At 50.5% G+C, this 27,961-nt stretch overlaps 1 protein-coding gene across 2 annotated transcripts; it reads left to right on the top strand.

Moving 5' to 3' along the window:
• Positions 1–510: 510 nt before the first annotated feature.
• TRIB1 (tribbles pseudokinase 1) lies at positions 511–27,961 on the top strand. Of its 2 annotated transcripts, none has more exons than XM_077351521.1 (3): positions 511–2,337; positions 16,334–16,626; positions 24,078–27,961. In XM_077351521.1, exons 1-3 carry the CDS (start codon positions 2,278–2,280, stop codon positions 24,544–24,546), a joined length of 822 nt encoding a protein of 273 aa, XP_077207636.1. In that variant the 5' UTR covers positions 511–2,277; the 3' UTR covers positions 24,547–27,961. The 2 variants fall into 2 exon arrangements, with proteins under 2 accessions (XP_077207636.1, XP_077207637.1); XM_077351522.1 differs by lacking the exon at positions 511–2,337 and adding an exon at positions 12,340–12,980.

Below are 27,961 nucleotides of genomic sequence, written 5' to 3'. Positions count from 1 at the left end.
TTGGGGGGGGCGGGTCGACATGACCATATATGAGCATATCACCTGATAAATGTGTAACCAATTATATATATATAAATTAACTCCCACCCATTCGGGAAACCCTTCCAAGGCCGCCAAGAAACCCTAGGGTTTCATGAAATCCTTGTTGAGAAAGCAAGTTAGAGGCATACATATATTTTTGGTGTTAACAGTTCAATAGTGCATCAAAATTAAGCCTGAACTCTCCCTAGAAGCAAAACATGACTAAACTGGACTTTTGTACCTTGGTCGCGTTATGACTCACTGGAAAAGACAATAATGCTAGGAAAAGTTGAAGGCAGCAGGGAAAGAGGAAGACCCAATAGGAGATTGAGTGGCTCTGTCAAAGAAACCATGGCCCACACTTTGCAAGGCCTAAACCAGGGGTAGTCAAACTGCGGCCCTCCAGATGTCCATGGACTACAATTCCCAGGAGCCCCCTGCCAGCGAATGCTGGCAGGGGCTCCTGGGAATTGTAGTCCATGGACATCTGGAGGGCCGCAGTTTGACTACCCCTGGCCTAAACCAGGCTGCTAATGAGAAGACATTTTACAGGGCATTAATGTACAGGGCAGCCATAAGTCAGAAGCAAATTAATGGCACGCACACCAATTTAATTCTTTTTTTAAGACTTGTCATTTGTGATTCCCCAGAGCATCTTTGCAGCGAAATCCATTTGCCGGGTCAAAACGAACAACGGAAGGAAGCAGAAAAGCAACCTGTTGAGCGTTTTCATTTGTGTAATCAACTTTTGGGGCGAGGGGGAGACAAGGAGATTATAAAGTGATGCTATCTGATTTTTAGAATTTTCTGTGCAACAACAAAGGGAGCTTTCATGCAACAGGGATCAGAAAGGAGGTGGGTGCTCACGAGACCTTGGCGTTGAGCACCTTTTGCCGAACTGGCACCAGTCTCTTTCGTCAGGGCTCATTGTGCCCTCTGGCTCTGGGTGCCTGTCTCCACTTAGCTGGGGATCTGTCAGGCACCCGGAGGGATGGCTGCCATTTCCTGCCATTGTCAGCTACATTTCAATTGGCAGCAGGGGGTTGGGAGTGGGGGATATGGAGATTTTGACAGCGAGACTTGGCCTCCCTAAAGGAAAGATCCCAAGCGGACTTAACACCCTTTTAAGCCTGGCGAAGTCAAGGCACACGGAAAGGCTTAATCCTGCTTAGGATACCTAGATTGGAGTCCAATAGAACCTTAGAGGTGAACAAGAGTTCTTCTTCTTGTTGTTGTTTTACATTTATTTCCCACCATTCCCAAGACTGGCTCATGGCGGGTTGCAATTATCCTTAGCTAAAACCCCAATAAAAACCCCATTAAGATATAGGACATAAGTATAACAACAGCAGCACAAAAACACGGCAGTCTTACTCAATCACCCATCCCCCCTCAAAAGATCTAATAATGAGGGCGGGAAGAGGGGCCCATCAATACCACATGGCCTAGGTGCTGCCTAACACCGGGGGGGGGGGGGGTTGAGCTATTTATTATGAGTTATTTATCAGATGGCATGTGTGTGTAATGTATCCAGGTGACCCAAAGATTGCCTGGCAGCCAGATAAGAGAAGTTTGGAGGTGACTTGCCATTGCCTGCCCCAGTGTCACTATCCTGGTATTTCCTGGAGGTCACCTTTCCAGGTGCTATTCAGGGTCAATCCTGCTTCACTCCCAAGATCTACTACAGGCTTTCTCAACCAGGGTTTCATGACACCCTGGGGTTTCTTGATGGCCCTCGAAGGATTTCCTGAATGGGTGGGAGTTCATTCATCTTTGATATATTTTCTCAGCTTGTTAAGCATTTATCGGGTGATGTGACCAGATATGGTCATGTCAACCCCTCCCCTCTCCTGAAATGGCCAGTGATGGGCCTGGATGGTGGGAAGGGGCTGGGCCCTGGGTGGGCGTGTCCACAGCTATGTTTCCCAATCATATTCTGCAGGACTAGGCCACTTGGGGGTGTTTCTTGAAGCTTGGAGAATGTTTCAGGGGGTTCTCAGTGGTGAAAACGTCAAGAAAGGCTTGACTAAGGGGTTTGGGCTTGATTGGGTTATGAACATTTTGAGAATCAAAGTTCCCTTTCTTCACAGTTAAAGCCTGATCCGGCATCTGACCAAGGGAGTATTGACTCTCAAAAGCTCCTGCATTGAAAATCTCGTTGGCCTCGAACGTAAAGCTGGACTTGAATCTTGTTCTTCTCCTGCAGCCCACAATGGCTACCCTCTGAAGCTGTCCAGTTAGGATGACACTGTAGCTATGCCTTCCTACGAAAACTTCCTTGGGCGTGAGCCCCATTGCGTAGACCAGAGTACTGTTGTAAGTGGACCTACTTCGGCTATCTCCGGCATTGTATTGGCCGGTAATGTAATGATGTAATGTAATTGTGAATCGAACGTTCTGGTCTTTGGAAAGGAGACCAAACTCAGTACGGCTTGTCACTTCTGGGGATGCTTCCATGCTTGGGTGGAGACAGATGGGACTTGCAACAAGTCTCTTTTAATTGCTTCTGTTCGCAACTGGGAAAATGTCTGCCTTATGGTGTTTTTGAATGGCAATTGAACTCAAAGATGAACTTGGTTTGCTAATTCTAACAAGGCATTATTTGATCCTAATTATGCTGCATGTTTGTTGGATATATTCATTATGCTGTTCACTAATTTACTGTCCATTTACTCTCTCTTTATATCTGTACTCTGATTATTCCTATTTCATTGTCTGAGGAAGTGTACCTGCACGTGAAAGGTGTACCTGCACCTGGAACAAAACTTTGTAAAGGTGCCATCAGACTCCAATTTTGTTCTGCTACGTCAGACTAACACAAAAAAGCAAGGAACATTTCTAAGGCAATCTTCTTGTAATAATATATATATTCAATTCCAATGCAATTTTTAATATACATGAAGAATCAACCATCACGGTTTCTAGATAATTTCCATTTTCAATATCGTCTTCAGTGGTTGAGTCGTCCAATATAAGATTGTTGTAACAATTGTGGAAAAATCCTACAGCCTTTCCTTATATTAGTGTTTTAATATAAATAGGCCATTGGCTCAAAGGTATCGGGGAATGTTAGTCAAAGACTTCAGACATACGTGGCTACTTACCTGGCCAGTATATCTCTGTAAGTGTCTCTTAACTGCTGTAGGAGTCACATTGGACCCGCACCGGATGCATGTAAAACTAAAAGGTATTTAGTAGCTTACCTTTAAAAAAAAAAAAAAGCAGAGGTGTCATCCCCACAGAGTTAGTTTCAACAGAAAAGTGCTTCACCTCTGCGGAGTAAACAAGTGCTGTTCCTTTCTGCTTCGTCCACAGGCCAAAATAATAAAATAGTGTTATCCTATAATAACTAGCACTGACCAGGAAAGGGGTGGGCGGTCTTGCATTTGAAAAGGGACACACTGTCTAGTGCCTTCTGCTTCGGAAGACTACAACGGTTGCATTCTGCAGAGGAGAGGACACGTAGTAATGGGGTTAAACTTCAAGTACAACGATATAGGCTAGATATCAGGGGGAAAAATTTCACAGTCAGAGTAGTTCAGCAGCGGAATAGGCTGCCTAAGGAGGTGGTGAGCTCCCCCCCACTGGCAGTCTTCAAGCAAAGGTTGGATACACACTTTTCTTGGATGCTTTAGGATGCTTAGGGCTGATCCTGCATTGAGCAAGGGGTTGGACTAGATGGCCTGTGTGGCCCCTTCCAACTCTATGATTCTATGATTCTATTTCCAGACCTGGAAAAGGTAGGAAACCAGTAATAGTTTCAGCAGCAGCATTTAAACATAGCAGAGGGGCAGTCGTTCAGTGGAAGAGCCTCTGCTTGGCACGCAGAGGGCCCCAGGTTTAACCCCCAGCATCTCGAGTGAAAGGATCAGGCAGAACATGATGGGGAAGACCTCTGCCTGAGACCCTGGAGAGCCGCTGCCAGTCTGAGGAGACAGTACTGACCTGGATGGACCAGAGGTCTGATTCAGTATAAGGGAGCTTCACCCGCTATGGGTTATATGCATAAGGCACCTTCTCGTGTTAATGCTCCTCTGGGAAGTGTGCACATGACAGCACGTAGGCATGTGCAAAAACAAGCCAAACACTGATATTTTTAGTTCAGGTATATATATTTAATGATATTCTGAAATCTAAGTACCGGTACGGGGATTCAGAACATATTTGAGATAGCCAAATATTTTCAGCCCCTGGGCATTTAAAGGGACCAAGATCCATGTAGAGCCAGCTTGGTGTAGTGTTTAGGAGCATGGACTTCTAATCTGATGGGCCAGGTTTGATTCCCTGATCCCCCACATGCAGCCAGCTCGCTGACCTTGGGCTCGCCACAGCACTGATAAAGCTGTTCTGACTGAGCAGTGATATCAGGGCTCTCTCAGCCTCACCCACCCCACAGGGTGTCTGTTGTGGGGAGAGGAATGGGAAGGTGAATTTAAGCTCCTTTGAGGCTCCTTTGGGTAGAGAAAAGCAGCATATAAGAACCAACTCTTCTTCTTCATCCTCTTCTTCGTCTGTGGATGCCTGCCAAATTACTGATCCAACAATATGGTGTCTCCCCTTGAAGGATTGTTGTGGGCTCTGCTAGGGGCCCTGTTTCGACTACCCCCCTAAGCCCGCCAAACAGCTGATCCTGTGGAAAGAAGTCCTTCTGTAGGATTGGCTTGGGCTGTGCTGGGGAGGCCCATTTCAAACCGCCCCTGGCAGAACCTGCTGGCTGGCCACCATTCCAGCAGCCCCTTTTGCTTCCCTCCCTTTGGAGGGGGGTGAGCCTCTTGTGGCGCAGAGTGGTAAGGCAGCCGTCTGAAAACTTTGCTCATGAGGTTGGGAGTTCAATCCCAGCAGCCGGCTCAAGGTTGACTCAGCCTTCCATCCTTCCGAGGTCGGTAAAATGAGTACCCAGCTTGCTGGGGGGTAAATGGTAATGACTGGGGAAGGGAATGGCAAACCACCCCGTATTGAGTCTGCCATGAAAACGCTGGAGGGCGTCACCCCAAGGGTCAGACATGACTCGGCGCTTGCACAGGGGATACCTTTACCTTTACCTTTAAGCAAAGGTTAAGATTAAAATGGTTGCTTGCCATTTAAATTTACTGTTAGGTTTAAATGGCTGGCAGCCATTTCAGTGGTACAGCTGCTGAATATGCTGGAGTGAAAACAAACAACAAAAATGGCTTTTATTCCGGCCAGCTATATCAGTAGCTGAAGCAGATTAGAGAATCTGCATTCAGCTTAGAAATACCGAGAAAAATATTTGTAAGGTATTTCCCCAGTATTTCTTTCAGTTTGAGCCAAATGCCTTCTCCTGAATCACACCATCGGTCTGTCAAGCTCAGTATCGATTGATGGGCAGCATCTCTCCAGGGTTCCTGTTTGATTATTCTTCAGAATCCAAAATACGTCAGCACAGCCAGGGGCTTGCATCTCCATGCAGGTTTTTCTTGTCTCCTTCCTTCGTAACAGCAAGCCCCGGTGCGGTGATCTTGGGAGACAAGCGCGGTCGTGCTTCTCTCCCCATAGTTTAGTTGTGACACATCTGTGCAAAGGTTTCCCCACGTTTCCAGGGACTGAGGCCCCTTGCATGAAAAAAGGGTACGAGGGCAAAGCCCTGGCCTGCTCAAGTTCAGAGTCAGCCATTTCTTGTCTCTCTTGTGAATGTCAAAATATTTCAGCGCATTGGAGGGTTTAAAAAAAATATTGACAAACAGCTTGTCTCAAAAGGGTTGGCTCGAATCCCCTTGTGCCACTCCAGCGAGGTTCTCCCACATGCATGCACACTCACTCACTCACACACCCGGGCTTTTGGATTCCTCCCCAGCTGAGTCATCCCAGTCGTATTCTGTTGCCAGCCTTCTTTGCTACCACCCAAGCAGTGAGACAAGTTGTCACCCACAACACGCTTGCCGGAGAGCATGAATCCGCGCACCGCCAAAAAGGGGGGCCCATTCCATAGTAATTTACACCCACTGCCAACGAGGTTTGTAAAATGGTCATGACAGCTCCCCAAAATGCAGAGGATTGGATTTTCTGGAGACGGTACGGTTGAAATGCTTAGCACGCCCCTGCATTGCTTTCCCCCCTTGTTACCCATTCACAGAATGCAGCAAGGGTCTGCGTTGCCTTAAGAGTTCTGTGCTCCCCAGTATAGATCTATGCCTCCCCCGGGGAACTCGGGTTCTGGACCCGAAGCAAAACATCATCAGGACCTCCTCTCCACCCGCTAGTAGTGGGAGGGAGGGGGGGGGGAAGTCGAGCTGCCGTTCTTGCCATGCCGGCAATATTGGCAGTGTTATTATTGTTTTTATGGGGTTTTAATGGGGATTTGTGATATTGTTACCCGCCACGAGCCACAAGGGAGTGGCGGGCTATAAATCTAATAATAATAATAATAATAATAATAATAATAATAATAATAATAATAATAATAATAATAATAATAATAATAATAATAATAATAATAATAATAATAATAATAATAATAATAATATGCGTGTGTGAATGGTTCTGCATTTCCTACCTCCCCATAATTGTCCACAGTGCTTGAACACAGAGGCAGAATTTGGCTGTTCAAGTTTAAAAAAAAAAAACATTTAAGGTCTTCAGCGGAAGGGTGGTATCCTAACTTCAAATAGGTGCTAACTGGGCGGAGGAAATCCCAGACTTGCATGGGAGGGGCTGTGGGTGAGGCTGCAGGGGAGGTTGAACGCATGTTCAGAATTGCACAGTAGTACACCCATGCAGTTTTGTTGCACTTGCATGCACTTTTGCCACACCTTTCGTCCTCCTCTCCAAGAGTTATCTCCACCGTCCCTACTGGCAGTTCATCAAAATAGCAGCTGTGTTAACAATCTCTGAAATACAGGCCTCAGCGTCTGATCACAGAAATTTCTCTTCAGCTGAGTGATGGCCCCAGAGAGAGGCGGAACAAGAAACGTGGCCCTGGGTTCTTCATAAAGTGGACAATCCAGGATATGATGGTCTAAGAGAGCCAGAATGGTGTGGTGGTTGGGACTGACAGCTTTTGATCTGGTGAGCTGGGCTTGATTCCCCACTTCTCCACATGCAGCAGCTGGGTGACCTTGAGCTCATCACAGTCCTAATAGTGATGTTCTGATTGAGCAGTCCTGTCAGCAGTTCCCTCAGCCTCACCCACCCCACAGGATGTCTGCTGTGGGGAGAGGAAGGGAAGGCCTTTGTTAGCCGCTTTGAGATTCCTTCGGGCAGTGAAAAGCAGAGTACAAAACCCAGCTCTTCTTCTAAGTTGCTTCTTTGGGTTTTTATGATAACGGCTGGCTAAAATGGCCGTTTGCATTGACTGAGAACATAATGATGTAAGGGCCACGCAAAGGTTATGAGCAGCAATGTTGACTAAGCAGGGAGGTCTAAAGTGATCAATGTGAAATAGTCGGAACCAAAGAGCAGACCATGATCCTATTTGCAATCTCCCAGGATGTCGGTCCAAGCTCCTTTGTGGGCCGGAGTCTCATCCTGCCCACCTCCCCAGCATGAGAAGACAGCTTCCGTTCCCACTGAGGTATATCCACTAGGACGACCTCTCTCAACTTCTTCACCATTGAGAAACCCCTGAACCATTCTTCAGGCCTTGAGAAACCCCAGAACGTGGAGAACAGGGTTGGGAAGCATAGCTGTGGCCACACCCACCTGAGGCCCCTCCCTTTCCCACCCCCTCCAGGCTCATCATTGGACATTTTGGGAGAGGGTAGAGGTAAAGGTATCCCCTGTGCAAGCACCGAGTCATGTCTGACCCTTGGGGTGATGCCCTCTAGCGTTTTCATGGCAGACTCAATATGGGGTGGTTTGCCAGTGCCTTCCCCAGTCATTACCGTTTACCTCCCAACAAGCTGGGTACTCATTTGACCAACCTCGGAAGGATGGAAGGCTGAGTCCACCTTGAGCCGGCTGCTGGGATCGAACTCCCAGCCTCATGGGCAGAGCTTCAGACTGCATGTCTGCTGCCTTACCACTTTGCACCACAAGAGGCTCATATTTGGTCATATCACCTGATAAAAGTTTGACAAATTTTAAAAATATATTAAAAATTAATTAATTCCCACCCTGACAAGATACCCAAGGGTTTGGCAAACCCTGGTTGAGAAAATCAGCTCTAGGAAGTTCAACACATATAGCTATGCATGCGTGCCTTCCAGTGCAATAGCACGCTGTTCAAGCTATAAAAATATTAAGCTGTTGTCATAGGAGAGGCAGTGAATTACTCAACGGGAGGTCAAGCAGGACAAAGCCTTCTGCGTGATGACAAACGGCAATCGTAAAACCATCGCAAAACCCAGATTGGATCTGCCCACAGAGCAGATTGGGTGGACTCCCCCCCCCCTTTTACTGGAATCGCCAGTGACTGTACTTGTTTGTCACCCAATTCACACATTTCCTTTTTTATGCACACCTCAGAATGCCATTGGTCAGTTTTCGTTTTCATTCCTGTGAAAGAACCCTTGCATAATTTCATGGTTGGGGGTGTCACCACAACATGTGGAACTGTATTGAAGGGTCACGGCATTAGGAAGGTTGAGAACCACTGATATAGAGGAAGACTTTCAGACACAAAATCGTGCATGACTGAAAGAGGATTCAGCCACCGAGGAAAGAAATGATTTTTGAAAAAAGGCTTGCGAAATATCTGGAACTTGTTTTGCCTATTAAAGTGTGAAGAAGACATTGAATGAATTGATTAAATTGAATCTTAATTGAATTTGCCAGCCAAGTCTATTTTTTTTCCTGTTTTTTCAGTGCAGTGAAATCGACTAGCCTTTTTTAGCTCTTTGGTATAAACCCCGACCCAGCTTTTCCCTCATAGAGAACCATAGAGTTGGAAGGGACCTTCTGGGTCATCCGGTCCAACCCTCTGCACTATGCAGGACACTCACACCACACATGTCAAGGGAAATCCAGGATCCGACAATATGGTGTGTCCATTTTGTTTTGTTTTCGCTTAAAATGCAGCTGTCTACCAGGAACTCAAAACTGAATGGGAACAGCATCACTGGGGCGGGGAGGGGGGGGTGTATGGGGAGTTATAACTGAGCTCAGTGTGCCTTTCCGGATAGAAATTATCCCCCTTCTTCAGAAGCTGCTATTAGTCCTGCTGCTGAAAAACACACATCTGTAGACCCTCTGCAAGCATTACGTGGATGGCCTTAAAGGGGGCTTAGACAGATTAATGTAGGCTAGGTAGCTATCAGCAGCGACTAAAGCGAACCTTCAAGTTCAGACGCAGGAACCTTCTGAATATCAGTGGCCAGGAAGCAAGTGAATATCAGTGGCCAGGCCTCAGCCTCTATGTCAGGGGTAGTCAAACTGCGGCCCTCCAGATGTCCATGGACTACGATTCCCAGGAGCCCCTGCCAGCATTCGCTGGCAGGGACTCCTGGGAATCATAGTCCATGGACATCTGGAGGGCCGCAGTTTGACTACCCCTGCTCTATGTCCTGTTATTGGACCTCCATGGGAATTGGTTGGCTGCTGTGTGAGACAGGAGGCTGGGTGGATTCATCCAGCAGGGCTCTTTTTTAGGTTCTTAAGAAGGTCTTGGCCTCTATGCCCTTTGTTGGATTTCCAGAGGAACTGGTTGGCTACTGTATGAGGCTGGAAGCTGGACTAGATGGACCACTGGACTGATTCAGCACGGCTAAGTTCTTATTGCTTCAATCCAGTCCTTTGTTCCACTTCACTGAAGCAAAAACAAAACAAACCCTTAGCATTTCAGTCCTAGGTTTCCTGCCTCATATTTAATCTGGCTGCAAGACACTAGTCCCTAATGTTGTACTTGAAAGGGAAAAAATGCTGACCAGAAATATGAGCCTGCCAGTGCACTGCCGTGGATTTAAATGCTGAATCAGGACTGAGATCCGTGTTTAAATCTCCGTTTTGCCCCACAGCTCACCGAGAGAACTTGGGACCCACACATTTGGCCTGACTTAACACATAGGCTTGTTGCAAAGATAAAATTGAGAGCGCGTGGGATTGCCTATGCCGGCTTAAACTCATTGCAGGAAACACAGGATAAAACGTGTTGTGCTGTTATTGATACACTGAGCAGCGAAAACAAGCTGGCAAAAAAAAAAAAAATCTGCAGAACTTCTTTCTAGAGTCTAGCAGGAAAGCAGCAAATGGAGCCCCTGTCTCTCTTCTCACCCCCCCCCCTCCTTGGGATATCCCACTTGAACATATGCAGGCTTTTATGTTCCAGTTCACTAATGGAGCCAATGCATGATGAGTCATCAGGCACAAGGAGCTTCATGTGCTTTTTTAAATACACAGAAAGCAGCTGAGAGCTCTGCCATGCGGTAAAATCTCTCTCTCTCTCTCTCTCTCTCTCTCTCTCTCTCTCTCTCTCTCATATATCTCTGCAAACACCTGCTTTTGCAGAGTCTGCAGATAGCAATCCCAAGTAAGAGCCAGATGGTGCAGGCCATTTGCACCACTGGAGTTGCAGAGTAAAAGAACATGTGGATGGTGGACCACCCTATGAATTCAGATCCAGCCACCCTTAAATAAGTGCTTGATACTAACCCAAGATGCTACCCAAAGCAAGACATAGTACTTGGATGGTGCATGTCTAAAATGCATGTATTCACACAGGAACTTCTTTTGAAACCCTAAATGAAGATAGGAAAGAGAGTCTTAAGTGTGGTAGGTTGAAGGTCTGTGGTCCCAGAAGGGGGGAAGGTCTGAAACCACAGGATCAAAAGTCCTGGGCAACTGGACAGTGGAGCTACAACTTAGACCAGGGGTTGTCAACCTGTGGTCCTCCAGATGTCCATGGACTACGATTCCCACGAGCCCCTGCCAGCAAACGCTGGCAGGGGCTCGTGGGAATCGTAGTCCATGGACATCTGGAGGACCACAGGTTGACTACCCCTGACTTAGACCATAAAAAATGGCAAGAATAACAATCTATTCATTTGCTTTAATTATTCACAGCTGGTCATCAGCGTACAGTGGCTTATTACACTTGTGTCCTGCTTGCCCATCCATTTGGTCTGGAAAGGGGTCCTGGCCTCCGCTTTGCATGCAGAAGGTCTCAGGTTCAATCCCTGGCATCTCCAATCCAACGTGGTAGGTCACCCAAGGGAGCTGCGGCCAGGCACAGTTGTCAATTCTGAGCTTTGACAAATAGTTTGAGCAGAAGGCAGCTTCATGCCTCAGTTTCCTTCAGGAGAGGGACTGTGGGTCAGTGGTAGCACCTCTGCTTTGCATCTAGAAGGTCCCAGGTTCAGTTCTTGGCATCTCTAGTTAGAGGACCAGGCAGGAGGTGAGTGATATGGTCATTTAGGCCAATCAGGAGAGGGAGGGCAGGAAGAGCCAGTGCTCACCTCTTGGGACCCTTTTATACCTGCCCAGGACAATGTTGATGATTACTTTAGGGTGAGGAAGGCATTTTCCTCCAGCTAAATCGGTCCAGGGATCCTGGAAGGTTTTTTGTTTCCTTTTGGGCATAGAGCAGGGATCAAGGGGGAGGGGACTATGATTTTTTTTTTCTTTGCATTTTGCAGAGAGCTGGACTAGAGGCCTTTGGGGTCCCTTCGAGCTCTCTGTTTCACCTGCTCTGCATACACACAGCCCCCAGGTTGGCTCCCTGGACTCTCCAGCTCCTCTCCTGCAAAAAGCCTGCCTGCCACCCTGGCCACGCCAGCCAGAGCCTCCCTGACCTTGAGCAACCAAAGCTCTGACTGAGCAGAAAGCAACAGCAGCGAATGCCCTTGGCTTAACCCCTCGCTTGCCATCTGTCTCTCTGTCTTAGCAGCACCCCTGCAGCTCATGCTGCATGCGCAGAGGTGGCCCAACCGTGGCTCTAGAGCAGCGGTAGTCAAACTGCGGCCCTCCAGATGTCCATGGACTACAATTCCCATGAGCCCCTGCCAGCGTTCGCTGGCAGGGGCTCATGGGAATTGTAGTCCATGGACATCTGGAGGGCCGCAGTTTGACTACCCCTGCTCTACAAATCCCCATGGACCACAATGACCATGAGCCCCTTGCCGGCAGGGGCTCATGGTCATTGTAGTCCACGGACACCTGGAGAGCCACCGTCGGACCACTCCTGGAGCAAAGAGGCGATCCCCTTTGCACATGCCTTGTCCCCTTCTCTCCCGCAGCCAGCCGGCTCCGGCCCCAGCGGGAAGGCAGACAAAGCTCCGCGGAGCGCAGAGAGGCTGCTCGGGCCGGCCTCCTCCCGCGTCGCCCTTCTCCTGAATGGGCCCGCGGCTGCCAAGGCGCGCGGGGGGGGGGCGTGTCTCGTCGCGGGCGCCGCCCCCTTCCCTTTGCGTCACGGGCGCCTCGGATGAGCTCCCCGGAGTTGGGCGGGCGCGCCGGCAGATGGTGCGGAGAGCCGGGCGGGCTGCGTGTGGCTGGCGCTGCTGCTGCTGCTGCTCTTCCTCCTTCGCCGCGCCGGGGAAGGACCCGGCGATGCGCGCCGGCCGCCTCTAGCCCGCGCCGCACGGAAGGAGCCCGAGCCAGTCGCGCCGGACGACGGAGCCCGCTGCAGTCGCCGCCCTCGCCGCCGCCGCCCTTCGCGCAGCCCCATGAGCCGCCCGCTCGAGCCCCGCAGCCCCGCCGCGCTCCTGCCCCCGCCGGCGCCCTCCGCCGCCCGCCGCTGCCGGAGCGCCCCCGCCAAGCGCCTGCTGCTGCACGACGGCGCCGAGGAAGCGCCCCCCGCCGCCCCCGCCGCCAAGTGCGCCCGCCTGGCCGTCGAGTGCTCCGGCGCGCCGCCCCAGGACTGTCTCAGCGCGCCCGGCTCGCCTTGCGCCCCCGTTTGCCCGGCCGCAGGGAGCGCGGCGGCGGGCGGAGGAGGAGGAGGAGGAGGCGGCGGCTGTCACAGCGCGCCGGGCCCCAGCCTCATCGCCGGCTACCTGCTGCTGCCGCTGCCCGACAGGGAGCACGTTTCGCGGGCGCTCGACATCGACACCGGCCGGGAGTTGCGCTGCAAGGTAAGCCGGCGCTTGGCCAGGCAGGGAGGGAGGCAGGGGGAAAGGGGCGCGATCCGGAAAGCAGCAAAGCCGCTCCCGCCGTCGGCGCCCGGCAGCCGCGTCCTCCCGACGGCTGCCTCGGAAGGAAGGAAGCGGCGCCGCACTCCCGTGGTGGCCGGCCGCTGCAGGCTGCCGCCTTGGGCATCGGCTCCCCCGACGGTGACCTTTGGCGGGCCAGAAATTCTCCGCCTCGACCCGCTTGTGGATTGCGAGCGTGGCGGGGAGGGATCGCGCCGTGCAGGGACGGCACCCGCCACCCGCGGGCTTCCAGGAGCGCCGCGCCAGCTTCAGGGCGCCTGCCTCGGCCGTCCCGTGCAAGTCGTGCGGGCTGCCCCGACGCGCGATGCGGCTTGTGCCTGGCTGCGAGCGGGGCCGGGGCTGGGCGTCCGCAGACGACGCCGGCGACGAGGATTTCGGGGTCCCCTGGGGTCGCCGCCGTTCCGTCTGGCACAAGGCGCCCTGCTTGCAAGGGACCAGCGTCGGGGTTGGGAATTGGGATCTCTCTCTCTCCCCCCCCCTTCCTTCTGTGCGGAGGGGCCTGGGTGTTCTCGCCCGCGGTCCCCTCGCCTGGCGCGGCGGAGCAGGCGGGCGGGCAGGCCGGGGCTGTGACGGGCAGAGCTTTCCAAGTTTTCCATGAGGTGTCCTCCGCTCTTTAAATAAATACGCACACGGCAGCCTCGCGGGCCGCTTTCCAAAGGCGAGTCCAGGAAACCGGGCTGGGCGTCGGGGAAGCTGCCCCCTGCTGGCCGCGAACGCCCGGCTGACATTCCGAAGTGTCTGTGTGTGGGGGGTTGCCTTCCTCTCCTGGCTTACTCTATGGGTGTCTTGTGGCAGAGCCAGCTTGGTGTGGCAGTTAAGAGCTGCGGATTCTAATTTAGAGATCCGGGTTTGACTCCCCGCTTCCTCCGTATGCAGCCAGCTGAGGAAGTGTGCATGCACAGAGGAATGCTTGTGCCTTGAATCAATCTTGGTTGGTCTTAAAAGTGTCATTGGATCCCAATTTTGTTATGCAGCCAGCTGGGTGACCTTGGGCCAGTCACAGTTCTTTTGGGGTTGCTCTTTCACAGCAGGTCTCTTAGAGCTCTCTCAGCCCCCACCTGCCTCACAGGGTGTCTTTTGTGGGGAGAGGATGAGTAGATGATGAGAAGCCACCTTCGGGGAGTGAAAAGTGGGGTATAACAAAACCAGGTCTTTGTGAAAGTGTATCACGCAGTTTGAGCATTTCCACCCCCCCCCCCTTGAATTGCACCAACTTAAAAGAGCTGGTGTTACTTTGTTTAATGATATTTGCCTGCCTTTGAGTTACAGCTGCTTTCTGGTGGCCGTTGTAGGGCAGGGATGGCTCTTTGGATGCCCATGAACTACAAGTACCATCAGCCCCTGATGGTGCTGTGGCAGGGCCTCCTGGGAATTGTAGTCTTTGGACCTCTGGAGAGCCCCAGTTTGCCCACCCCTGCTATAGAGCTACCAAGGCAAGAGATGGAGAGAGGTGTTTTGCTCCTGCCTCCCCCCCCCCCCCCGTGTAGGATCCCTGGTCTTTTTTTTTAGTGGTCCGTCTAAGTATCAGCCAGCTCCCGCCCTGCCTAGCTAGCTTCCCATATGGACTGAGAGAAGGCTATTCAGACTGCTGCAGGGCCCAGGGTCAATCTAGAACTGGATGTATTTTGAGCAGCTCTCTGGAGTCTGTAGCTTTGGCTGAATCAGCTACTTCCTGTCCTTGGTCAATAGCAGACCTTCAAACTCGGTTTCTGCCTATGGGCTGAGGTCTTTGGAGGGGCCTTTAATTCCTGAACCACTTTCTGAGAGCTGGCATAGAGGAAGCCGTGAAGCAGAGGCCGTCTTCCTTGCAGGGGTGGAACTATGGAGGGGTGGTGGGCTGTCCCGGTGAGCGAGTGACCCAGGCAGGCTTGCCCCGGATTCGAGACTCGGACGCAGCGTGGAGCCCACGAGGAGTTCTGGAGCGACAGGAACCTCCAACGTGTTTTTGCGTGTTTGTTTCCCCCCGGAGGAGTTGCGTTGGCTCGGAAGAGCCGGAACGCTGCCATTAGATGTGTAAGTCAGGATTTCCAGTCAAGCCTAGGATGTGAGTAACCTGAAGCGGGCTTACAGGTCACTGGGAGAATGTGACTTGAAGCCTTGCGAAACCTGGGTGAATAAAACATGAGAGAGGCCTTAATCCTCTCCTTCCTTGGTTAAAGGCCGGCGGCTGGCGAGATCGCCGTCACCTTGGTCTGAATCAGCGCCCACTCCTGGGAAGGTGGGGACTTGGGTGGTTCACGGTTAAGGATCCTCAATCCTCTTCTTCGCTCCAGCTGATTATCGTAGGTACAAAGCCGTATCGGTGTTTCGGCCCGGTGTCTGCGATGCATTTTGCTCTCACCTGAGTATTCTACTTCGGTGCTTGTGAACGGGGACCTGGGAGATGGCGGATATCCCCCAAAAGGGGGTGATGTTTATACAATGGCAGCATCTTAGTTCCAGGGAAAGTTAGACAACATAATCTTTATGCATCATGTGGCTTTGTCAATCTAGGCCAGGCTCTGTCCCGCAGTCATTTAACAGCAGCAGCTGCTGAAATTCTCTGGTCTATCCCCAAATCTGACATTCGGGGTAAACTGCCTTTGTTCATGGAGGTTCCGCTTAGCCACGATGGCCATTGACAGGCCTGTCCTCAGTCATGCATGTTGAGAGACATTTGAGAAATAAACTGTATAGGAGTCTCATTTATTTCAGTAGTTAACCATCCGTAATACACTGCTGGATGGGCCATTGGCTTCTCTTATGTTCACATGACTGGGGCAGGGTTGCTCTGTAGTCTTGGTCCTTGGGGGGGCACCAGTGGGAGGACTTCTGGAGTTCTGGCCCTGCCGGTGGACCTCCTGATGGCCACTGTGTGACACAAAGTGTTGGACTAGATGGGCCACTGGTCCGATCCAACATGGCTTCTCTTCTGTTTTTGGGTCTGGGGCAATGATGCTCTTGGTGCTTGGGGGGCACCAGTGGGAGGACTTCTGGAGTTGTGGCCCTGCTGGTGGCCCTCCTGCTGGTGCCTTCGATTTGTCCACACTGTGACGCAGAGCATGGGACTGGATGGGCTCCTGGCTTCTCTTTTGTTCTTACGTACGGGGCAGTGATGTCTGTATTCTTGGGATTTGGCCACTGTGTGAAACAGGCTTGAACGAAATGAGCCATTGGCCTGATCCGACATGGCATCTCTTATGTTCCCAAGTTACGGAATGCTTTTGAAAGCCTTTGTACCTTTCTTCCACTTTGATATTTTAACCGTGTGTCCTCTCCTCTGCTCTTGTCTCCAGGTCTTCCCCCTGAAACACTACCAGGACAAAATCCGGCCTTACATCCAGCTCCCGTCGCACAGAAACATCACCGGCATCGTGGAAGTGATCCTGGGCGACACCAAGGCGTACGTCTTCTTTGACAAGGACTTTGGCGACATGCATTCCTACGTCCGGAGCTGCAAGCGCCTGCCGGAGCACGAGGCCGCCCGGCTCTTCAAGCAAATAGTCTCAGCGGTGGCTCACTGCCACCAGTCGGCCATTGTCCTGGGGGACCTGAAGCTCCGGAAGTTTGTCTTTTCGAGCGAAGAAAGGTGAGCGAGGATTTCACGATAAGCCTACGTCCTGGTTGTCCAGCGGATCTCAGTTCGGCTCTGGCTGATAGGTGGCCGGCAGCCTGCTACCTTGTTACTGCTGGTGCTCCTTCACCCCTCCCCAAGATTGCGTCTATAACGGGTGGTCAAACCGCGGCCTTCCAGATGTCCATGGACTACAATTCCCATGAGCCCCTGCCAGCGAACGCTGGCAGGGGCTCATGGGAATTGTAGTCCATGGACATCTGGAAGGCCGCGGTTTGACTACCCCTGGTCTATAATGAGCAGTTTTTGAAGCCTTCTAGGGCTTGTGTCGATGAAAGATGGCTAGTTGTTTACCTCTGCTCTGAGACCCACTGAGGTGTAATGTAGAATAAAGATTGCAAGAGACCAGGGTTCGAGTCTCGCTTTCTAGTGTGGGAACCCTCTGGAGGGCCTGTCACAAACTCTTGGCCTGGTCTACCTCAGGACGGTTGTTGTAATAATTTTCTTCAGAATTCCAGGAGGCACCGAGCAATTACGGCAATGTGCTCGGCGGATGACTTAAGCATGCACCGTGGGCTTTGTTTATGTTGTGCAACTCTTGATGTGTACGCAGGATCGAACGATCGCTGGCGTTTTAGAGTGTTTCCAATACCAGGTCTCTCCATCTTTCCACTTGCGGGGTGAGAGATTCACGTGGACAGCCATGTTGGCAGGAAGCAATAGAACAAAGTTTTGAGTTCAACAAAGTTGAATGCTGGATGTTGTAAGCTTTCGTGTGCACACACTGTTCTTATTTTGCGGTTGGGGGGGCGGTGAGAGAGTGACAGGTTTTCGGGAGAAACTTCGTGAACGGAAGGTGTTTCCTGGTGCCACACACTGTCCATGAGCCATTGGCACTCCCTGGAAAGCATAGGAGCAGTCAGTGGGACTTTGTACTCAAGCAGTGGGCATGCATATCTCTCCATGTCCAGTTTCAAACTGCTTTTGAAACACAACACTGTTTCCAAAGCAGATGGTCATGTGACACTAGTAGCCAGCCAGCCTTCCTTCCTTCCTTCCTTCCTTCCTTCCTTCCTTCCTTCCTTCCTTCCTTCCTTCCTTCCTTCCTTCCTTCCTTCCTTTCTTCCTTCCATTAAAACAATTGAAATTCCTAAGTATTTAGGACTCCAAGGGTGCAAGTATAAGATTACGTGCAGGTATTCCATTCCGTTAATCCTTTTATTCCAGGGGGAGGGCACTGTGAAAACTTTTGCAGGGCCTGGAGATTTTCCAGGAGCTCATTCCACTAGGATGGGTTCTGGTTGAGGCCAAGCAAATGTCTCGGGGGCCAGGGACCACAAGCCGATTAGAACTGGCACTGGTGTGGAAGCAGCTCTTTGAAATTTGGCCTGTGTTTTGATGTAGACAGACTCATCGTGGCTTTCTCTGGAGGAATTCCCTGGATTTCGGCGGCTCTTCCAGGGGTGCTGTAAGCACTTTGCATATTTCAGTGATTTGGATCTTGTAGCATTGGACCAGGATCTTCAAGGCACAGTCTTACATGCGTGCTGGGAGAAGGAGGCATACCTAGTGTGTGAATGTGGTGTGTGCCAGTTGTACAAGCTGAGATTGGTTGTCAGTTGTGGCTTCCTAGGCTGTGAATGTGTAGAACAGGGGTAGTCAAATTGCGGCCCTCCAGATGTCCATGGACTACAATTCCCATGAACCCCTGCCAGCATTTGCTGGCAGGGGTTCATGGGAATTGTAGTCCATGGACATCTGGAGGGCTGCAGTTTGACTACCCCTGGTGTAGAACATGTAGAATGATAACAGCTAGATAAGGGGGGGGGAGGAATTTTACAGTCCGAATAGTTCAGCGGTGGAACGGGCTGCCTAAGGAGGTGGGGAGCTCCCCTTCACCGGTGGTCTTCAAGCAGTAGTTGGACAGTAGTTGGGCAGCATCCTTATTCTGGATACTTGAGGCTGATCCTGCACTGAGCAGTGGGTGGAACTAGAAAGCCCCGTCCAACTCTATGATTCTATGGACTCAAATTTGCTTCTGTTGCTTCAGAATCAGCCTAATAATAATCCATGATGCTTCTTCCTTCACGTCCCTGTTCAGGTGCAGTCCCATCTGTATCCTTAGGAAGCCAGCCTGGCCAACAGCCTTTTACCAAGCGGCTTTGCTAGCTGGCCAAAACGCTTGGGTTTATGCGGAGAAGACCCCACCGGAATAATTGGGTTCCAGAATGCTTTGCCTTGGTTTGGGGGGGTGGGTCTGGAAGGGTTACCTGGCTTCAGTGCAAGGACGCCCGCTTAATTTGTGGATGTCACAGGCCCTGAGGGTGTTTCAGCCTCACTGCAATGACAGGGACAGCAGCATTTTGAAATGTAGCTCACATCTTGTAGGCACCCTTCATCCAAACAAATTATATTCTGGTAAAAGCTGTGAATGAGAGCAGATGGGGGGAAGCTGTGGGCTGGGACTGGGCGAACAAAGGCCAGGAGAAAGGAAGGGGGGAAAGGGCTGTGGATTCATCCAGAATTCCGGAAATGGGGTCTGTCTACCGTGGGACGGCTCTCAGTGGTGCTCGGGTTATGACCCATGGCGGAAACATGTTCTGTACTCATTTGGTTGGCCGTGTGTAATCGTAACCAGTTTGGTGGTTCTTGGAGAGGGAAGAGGCCAGAGGCCACACCTGGTGCCGGAGGCCGGACCGGACACCCGCCTGTCCCCCATGCATTCAGCTGGGCGCACGGGCTCCCCTGAAACTGTGGCTTTTGAATAAGGAGGCTCATGTACCCTCCCTGTCCTTGCCAACTTGACCTTAACAGCTATTAAGAATTGCCTCTATCCAACACAGCCCCTTCTGCACATCTGCCGTGGTCTGATTACTGTGGAGCATGGTTTAAGGAAGGGATAGACAACCTGTAGTCCTCCAGATATCCATGGACTACAATTCCCAGGAGCCCCTGCCAGCAAATGCTGGCAGGGGCTCCTGTGAATTGTAGTCCATGGACATCTGGAGGACCGCAGGTTGACTACCCCTGGTTTAAGGCAGTACCTAACTCTTTTTTGGGGTATTCAGATTTTGAGGGAGACTTTTTCCAGTTATATCTTTTTAAAAGAGGCTTGCTTTTTAAAAGAAGCGGATATATGCTGGAGAGAAGGGACAAGGGCATATATTTATTTATTATTTAGATTTTTATTTCCTGCCGTTCCCGAAGCTGGCTTTTGGTGGGTTACAAAACATACTTGGTGTAATAGTTACAGCTGGCTTTCTAAACCAGGGATTCATGAACCTCTGGGTTTTTTTGATGGCCCCGGAAGGGCTTCCCGAGTGGATGGGAATTCATTATGTTTTAAATATTTTAAAAATTTGTTATACATTTATCAGACAATACGACCATATACGGTCATGTTGACCTGCTCCCCCCCCTCCCAGAATGACCAATGATGGGCCTGGAGGGGATGGGACGGGGCGGGGCCCCAGGTGGGCACATACACAGGTGTGCTTCCCAACCATATTCTGCATGATCCTGCCACTTCTGGGGCTTCTTGAAGCCCTAAGATTGTTTCAGGGGTTTCTCAATTACGGTGTTGGCCTGAGTTTGAATCCCGACTCTACCAGGGATGCAGGATGACATGTACTTTCAGCCTTACCTACCTCATTAGGGTCTCTTGGGAATAAAATTGGGGGGGGGGGGAGAGGAAGTTGTATGCTGCTTTGGGGAGAAAGGCAGGGTCTACCTGCAGGAAATGATCAAATAAGTGAAGCCTGGATTCTTGGCAAAAGGGCGGTTTGCAAGGAGCCCAAGGGAACCTTTGCTGCACAGCACAATGCTGAAGTTTTCTGCAGGCCGCTTGCCTTGGCCACCCTCGCAGGGCAGATGCGTTTCCCGGGTCGGACCCATGTGAGATGTGCAGGCCAGCAGCGGGGCTTGGCTGTCCAAAGTCAGCGTGCGAAATTTCTTTGCATAAAACCTTAGATAAACTGGAGGGGGTTGTAATGGGGAGGGGGGGTCAGGCACAGAAGGGAAAACTGACACAGGAAACAGCTCCCATGAAACGCTTTCATTCGTGATAGCTAGACTCAGTCACCTGTGGGCCTTTGGACTCGGTGGGTGTCCCGCTTTTGACATGAACCGAAGCAATTTCCCACTCAAGAGTTGCGGGCCTTGCATTAGCTGACTCTGAAGGGATGCCAGGATCAGCCGTGGCTTGTAAAGTGTGTCCAGGCCTCCGGATGTCCAGATTAGCTCTGCATTCTCCTGCAAGGGAAACCGTGCCTGTGGCTCTTAATTCCAAGGGTTGGTGGGTGTCTTTGAAAGGAGGTTTCCTTGTCCTGGGTTCTGTCTCCAGTTCTGTCTCAGGGCACTTGGATCCCAGGAGGAGACGGCCATAAATCTCCTTTGGCTTGACGACATCAGAGATCCAAGCATTGGAGGAAATGAAACTTTCTAGTCTCCTGTATCTTGGAAATCAGTCAGTTTTTGTACCCCTCTTGTGGGCTCCTCCTCATTAAACCTCATCTTCTAATTAGGAGTTGGCAGGCCTTTGAAAACGACTTTTGAAAGAAGTTACTTTAATCCTGAAATTGACCCGGAGGTTTTTTTTAAAAAATCCCAAGTTTCTAGTCCTCTTTATACTGCTGAGCCAGTAGCAGTCCCATCTGGGGGAAATTAACGCAGCAATGCCCAAAATAGCATGTTTTGAACCAGGGCTGATTAGGCACCACAGATGTTTATCTTGTACTTCACCTCTGCCACAATTGTTTGTGGAGATGGTGCAAGCACATGTCAGGGTTGCCAACTCTGGGAGGGAAGAAATCCCAGGAGATTTGGGGGTGGAGCTTGGGGAGGATGGGGTTTGGAGAGAGGAAGGGCTTTCATGGGGTATGGTGTCATAGAATCCACCATTCCCAAAAGCTGTCTTCTGTGGGGGGTAATGAGCTCTTTCATTTGGGAATCAGTAGCAATTCTGGGAGGTATCCAGCCTTCACCTGGAGCTTGGCTACCCGGTCAGCCAGTGGTCAACGCACATTAATGGAGGGTGAAATGGGCCGGTATGCATGTGTGAACTGAACTTTCGTGTCAACCAATGTTCCCTCTAAGCCAGGGGTAGTCAAACTGCAGCCCTCCAGATGTCCATGGACTACAATTCCCAGAAGCCCCTGCCAGCTGGCAGGGGCTTCTGGGAATTGTAGTCCATGGACATCTGGAGGGCCACAGTTGGACTACCCCTGCTCTAAGCTGTGATGTGAGCAGAAATTCCAAAAAGCTGTGAGTGAACCTACATTTTAACTATTGCGTAAATTAGTTTTTTAGAAGATCATTGCCATATCCTCGTATAGATGTGAAGCCCTGCCCACAGCTGTCCTTGAGGGCAAGTATAAGAGAATCTCTTACTCTGAAAGATTACATCCATGTTAAATGGGGCATGTCCCCCTTCGCTGTCCCTACCATAAAGATCGAAGGATTAACTTTACTCTCCCACTCTTGGGTGACTTACATCAGTGCTCAGAGGAGACTTGCTTAGATAAATTATTAAATGTTGGAAACCTGCTTTTTTCAAGCCCAGTGGCCAAATTTAGCGCTTATTTGTGCAGAGCCTGAAATAAGAAAATTGACAGTAACAGAGGCTGGGAGTATATTTTGATGTTTCACGGTTAAGTCTTATATTCTCCATGTGATGCAGCTCTATTCCCATTAGATTTTTTTCCTGTTTCATCTATATTTGCTATTTAATGGTCTGTGACTGTAATAAATACTCTGACCACCATAACCTTGTAAAAATCTCAGGATGAATTCTTCCCAACTATATTTTAAACTGAATTTTAACTGCTGGCACGGTTTACGGGAACACCGAGGTCCACACCAGTCAAAGGACAGAGCTGGTAGGAAGAAAAGCACAACCTTTTCCCCTTCCCTCACCCTCTTTCTGCCCAGATCCCATGGGCCAGTAGATATACAAGCCGGAGAGAAACCATAGGACAGGGCTAGTCAAACTGCGGCCCTCCAGATGCCCATGGACTACAATTCCAATGAGCCCCTGCCAGCATTCGCTGCCAGGGGCTCATGGGAATTGTAGTCCATGGGCATCTGGAGGGCTGCAGTTTGACTATCCTTGCCCGTGGGACGTACGGCCGCTTGCCGAAAGACCAGATTGCTTCCTAGACACACGGGCTGTTGTGCAGGCCGGCTCCATAGCGCTTGTTTAGCAAGCAGATGGTTAAGCAATGCTCAGCAAGAGGTGAGCTTAGCAAGCACAGGTGGGGAGTTCTGATGCCCCGTCAGCCAGTCAGAGGGCAGGCAGCTGAGGTTGAGTAATATTTTCCGTTTGCAGAACCCGGAGGGAGGGGGGCTCTCTGCAGCAGGACAGGAAGGTCACGCCGAGGACAGGGAGCAATTAAACGCATTTACAGGCCCGCAAAGAAGCCATCCGGGAGTCGGAGAGCAGTCGGGAGCCGGGGAATATCTAATCACTAGGGGAGAGCTCAGGGGAATAGGATGTTTGCAGAAAAGCCGGGCAACCTGCAAAGCCGGTTTTGTGTCTGTATGCGTGTGCGTGTACGGAAAAATAGATCTTGAGCGCAAGAGCATTTCAGGAACAAAAGGGATGTGGGTTTTGGCTGGGATCCACAAGCCAGTTAAGGCTTGACGTCACTCAGACTTCGTTGGCTCCCAGCCAAGATCTTTGCCTTGGTGAATCGGGTTAAGCTTTACTGAAGTCACACGGGCTGGCTGACGCCTGCAGGGGAGATCGCTTGGTGGTGGAATGTGTGAACCCAAGCTCGCGCAACTTGATGTAGCAGTCTAGCAATCACCCCAAAAGGCTGAACCAGCCCTGGTGAGCAAGCTTTGGCTCATTTACTCCTGAGGAGTCTTGTTCAGAAGACTTGTCTTGCACCATTGTTAAGGGCCTTGACGGCCCTGCTGTGTGACTGTGGTGTTTTGGAGTGGTCTAATGTTGTCTACACAAAGTAATGTACATTCACACTTGCATCAGTGAATTTCCTGGCTGCTGAAGAGTCAGCTGACTGTCCCGGTTGAGAAAACTTCTGCTTGAGTTGATACTGGATGAGCTGGATTGTCTATAACAGGGGTGGCCAAATTGTGGTTCTCCAGATGTCCACGGACTACAATTCCCATGTGCTGGCAGGGGCTCATGGAAATTGTAGTCCATAGACATCTGGAGAGCTACATTTTGGCCACCCCTGGGCTCTAGCATGCAATCTTTGGCTCCTTTGCATATGGAAGCAAATGCCCCCCATACAGAGGGATCGTAAATTTGAGAAGATGCCCATGACACTTGCATCATAACATCCTGGCCAACCAAGTTACAGGCTCTGACCTTTAGTATAGGTTGCATTTCTGGTCAATCGGCTATAGCTTTGGGGATGGCATCTGGAAGCACTCGAGCTTCCTTCTCCGCTGGTTGCTGGCACGTTTTAGTGACCTGTGTTTTGGTCTCTTCTGTTCTCCAGGACGCAGCTGAGACTGGAAAGTCTGGAGGACACCCACATCATCAAAGGGGAAGACGATGCCTTGTCGGACAAGCATGGCTGCCCAGCCTACGTCAGCCCGGAAATTCTCAACACGACGGGGACTTATTCCGGGAAGTCCGCTGATGTTTGGAGTTTAGGAGTAATGCTGTACACCCTGTTGGTGGGACGCTATCCTTTTCACGACTCGGACCCTAGCGCCCTGTTTTCGAAAATCCGCCGCGGACAGTTCTGCATCCCCGAGCACGTCTCCCCGAAAGCCAGGTGTCTCATCCGCAGCCTGCTGAGGAGAGACCCCTCCGAAAGACTCACCGCGCCAGAAATTTTGCTCCATCCTTGGTTTGACGCCGTCTTGGAATCTGGATACGCTGATCAGGACACGGGAGCGCCGGATCAGACTGTCCCTGAGAACTCTAGAGAGGAGGACGATATCAGCTCCTTTTTCTGCTAGTCCCGATTTTGCCCTCGAGGGAGAGGAACGCCGTGTCCACGTGCAGCCCTTTTCTTTTGTGTAGCCGTGTGTGTGCGTGCGTGTGTGTGTGTCCTGTTTAACTTTTGTTTTTCCATGTTGTAAATGCATAGCGTTCCAAAATGTCTGACTGTGGTCAGGACCGTAGCAGTGATCTTAAGCACACTTCCTCCAAGTTGCATTTTGTTTTAAAAATCTCCTGGGAAGCATGACGAAAACCAACAAAATGGGTCCAGTCGCCCACCTGTTTTCCTTTGGGCTCTTTCCCACCGAGCTCCTGGGGGACTGCTGGTATCTGGAACTGGAACTTTGGACAGTTTTGCTCTGGACGTCAAGGAGAGAATCTCCGGGCTGCCCTAGAAGAGGGGCACTTTGGAAATAGCTTTAAAGAACCCAAAATACAACACTGGCCGGGTTCTCCTTGTTCTCTGGGTGTACGTGTTCAGATCCGCGCTGTGTTGCTGGGGCAAGCAGGTTTGTGCTGCCATAGCAACCAGCAGAGAAGCCAGCTGGTTCTCAAACGTCCGCTGGGCTTTGATTGCAGAATCGTCTAGCCGGTGGAGGCAGGAAAAAATTATGCAGCCACCGTTCTTGCCTTCTTCCTGGGCCAGGCCAAAGCCTCAGGACAGTCACAGTGCAGAAAGTTAATAGGATTATCCCTGTGAAAGAGGCCCGCATGGCCGATTTCAAAACCAGATCTGCAAAAATCGGCGGGAGTAAATGTCCTGAAATTACTGCTCCAGGATCAAGCATCTGCTTGAAATCAGTGAGATACCCTCCCTCCCGTCCTCCTCCCTCCCTTCCGAAAAACATCACAGCCTTTCAAGCAGGCCCCTTTTCCTGCCTCCTGATTTCTTAATCGGGGTGCTAAAACTTAAATTTCCCCCTTGATCCACAGCTCAAGTATCAGATGCAAACTTAGCTTCACCATGCCTGATTTCCAGAGGATGTTGGCTTTGCTCCACGTGTTGAGTCCAGGGGCCAGATCAGGCGGCTCGGCCTGGTCACAGGGAGCAAGGTTTTAAAGGGGACAGCATCTCTGCAGTCTGGAAGTGGGTCAGTGTATGGAGCAAACTCAGGGGATTTGACAAAATGCGTCCTTTGACTACCCTGCTGTTGTCATGGTTGGGTGTCGTTATTGCAGTTCCTTTTTGCCTAAGACCAGAACCATGAAGATGGTGAGAACCTTCCCGGTGGGCCTCAGCAGGAGCAAAATAGCCCCCCCCTTCTCATTCCTGAATATTTATTGGGAAAGCTGGTGTCAGTGGGTCTTAACCTCCAAGTGCTGCGTTTAAGAGTGGGATCGCAAATAGTCAATTTTAAAAAGAAGGCCCTTTCTGTCAAACAGGCACTACCATCAGTTCAGTTCATTAGGTTTATTAGCAGTTCTCCAGGGCTTCCAGCAGAGGTCTTCCACATCACCTACTGCCTGGTCCTTTTAACTGGTGATGCCGGGGATTGAACCGGGGGCCTTCTAAATACAGACTGCTGAGTAGCAGCCCCTCTCCTTGCTGCACTCCAGCTAGATCGACCAAGAATCGTCTCTCTGCAGAAGTCAACACTGAAGCGTTGGCCGTGGTGCTGGATTCTCTGTCCTGCTAAAATATCACCACTGTTCCCTTGGCCAGCAAGAGATCGAAAGGGCTCCCTTTAGGTCTTGTTGCATCAGCATCGCTGGGCGTCATTTTGGAAGTGGAATTGTGTATCCAAATATCAGAATGCATCAGCCGAGGGTGGAGTGGCCTAACCTGAGAGGTGATAAGCCCTATCTCATGGCATGCCTGTTTGTGTGTGCCTTTCCCCCTTTTTGTTTGGGATTTACACTGTGTCCACACCTTTCACGCCAAAGGGGGGGGGATCAATTGGCCATTTCAGTGGACAAACAAAAACATCCTGATGTTCCTATTTGAATATTCTAGTACAGCGGGCCCCGGGAGTTCTCTTTCCTCCCTTCCTCTTCCTCCTCTTGCTTTGGCTGGGAGAATTTTGCATCAGATATGTGCTTTTGGATAAAGAATACACTTGAATTGTGGTTCTCCTGGGTGACATTTCCTGCCGAAGGAGCCATTTCAGTTTGGTGGCTTGGTCTACCACCCAGGTGACAAGAGTAGGAAGGTTTTTGTGTATGGAGGGAAGCTCTCAGCCCCACTCTTTACCACCCCAAGGAGCCTCAATTACCTTCCCTTCCTCTCCCCACAAGAGACAACCTGTGAGGTAGGTGGGGCTGAGAGAGCTCTGAGAGAACTGTGACTGGCCCGAGGTCACCCGGCAGGCTTCATGTGGGGAGGAGGTTCTCTGGATTAGAACTGGCTGCTCTTAGCTGGCTTTGAAAGTGGTTGGTCCTCCTTGCATTGGCAGTGTGACTTGGGTAAACATAGGTATGGGGTAGACTCCTTGACTCATGGAAACCTGGCCTGAAGAATTTTTTGTGTGCACTCACTTGCAAGGCCCTGTGTGTGTGGATGCATGCAGAAGCAACTTTGAAAATGAGTGTGTCCCTTAAGGCAGGGGTAGTCAACCTGTGGTCCTCCAGATGTTCATGGACTACAATTCCCATGAGCCCCTGCCAGCATTTGCTGGCAGGGGCTCATGGGAATTGTGGTCTGTGAACATCTGGAGGACCACAGGTTGACTACCTCTGCCTCAAGGGTACAGCTAAAAAGATATGCCAGGCCTGGTTCTGCTCTCCAAAGAACCCTGGGGAACGCTTTTTGTGTTGAGTTGTCTGAAGTCCCCACTGAAAGTCTGAAAATCTTCCTTGAAAGATTTCCCAGGATTCTTTGTAGAGGAGACAAGAAGAGTGGCACGAGAAACCAGGTCTGACCTCGATACTGAAGTACATAACATCAACGTTCCTGACAAATTGGGTTCATTTTGCAAGTTATTTTTAAAGCTATTTTAAAAAATGTAAATCTTTGTAAAGTAGGTAGGCCACAAGGCATTGGAGAGAGAGGCATGTGAGTCTCTTGTGCTATGCTGGCAGGGGCTCATGGGAATTGTAGTCCATGAACATCTGGAGGACCACAGGTTGACTACCCCTGATTTAAAAGACGGCTGTCGTATGCGTGTGTCCTAAAACCCGAGGGTGTCAGCAGCTGAAATGTGAATTTAGGCTGGCAATACTAACTTGATAGAATCATGAGAATTAGGTGAAAAAAATATTTTTTGACCTTTGATTGCACTAAAGCTCTTATGATTGCTTTGACATATATTTGTATCTGTGATACAGTTTTGTTTTGTTTTTTAATCTCCTCAAACCTGCCTCTCAATCTGTTAATAGCGGTAGGTGCCAAGCTAATAACACTATGTCGGATCTCTGTAAATATTGTAGATATTTGAAAATGAAGTTGTAAAATTCCTGTACAAAATGTTTAATAAATCTGGTTTCATAACAAAA

The sequence above is a fragment of the Paroedura picta genome, chromosome 9, assembly GCF_049243985.1.
Source record: "Paroedura picta isolate Pp20150507F chromosome 9, Ppicta_v3.0, whole genome shotgun sequence".
In the NCBI taxonomy this organism is placed as follows: domain Eukaryota; kingdom Metazoa; phylum Chordata; class Lepidosauria; order Squamata; family Gekkonidae; genus Paroedura; species Paroedura picta.
Note: the sequence above shows the minus strand (reverse complement) of the source record. Positions and strands in the feature narration are given on the sequence as shown.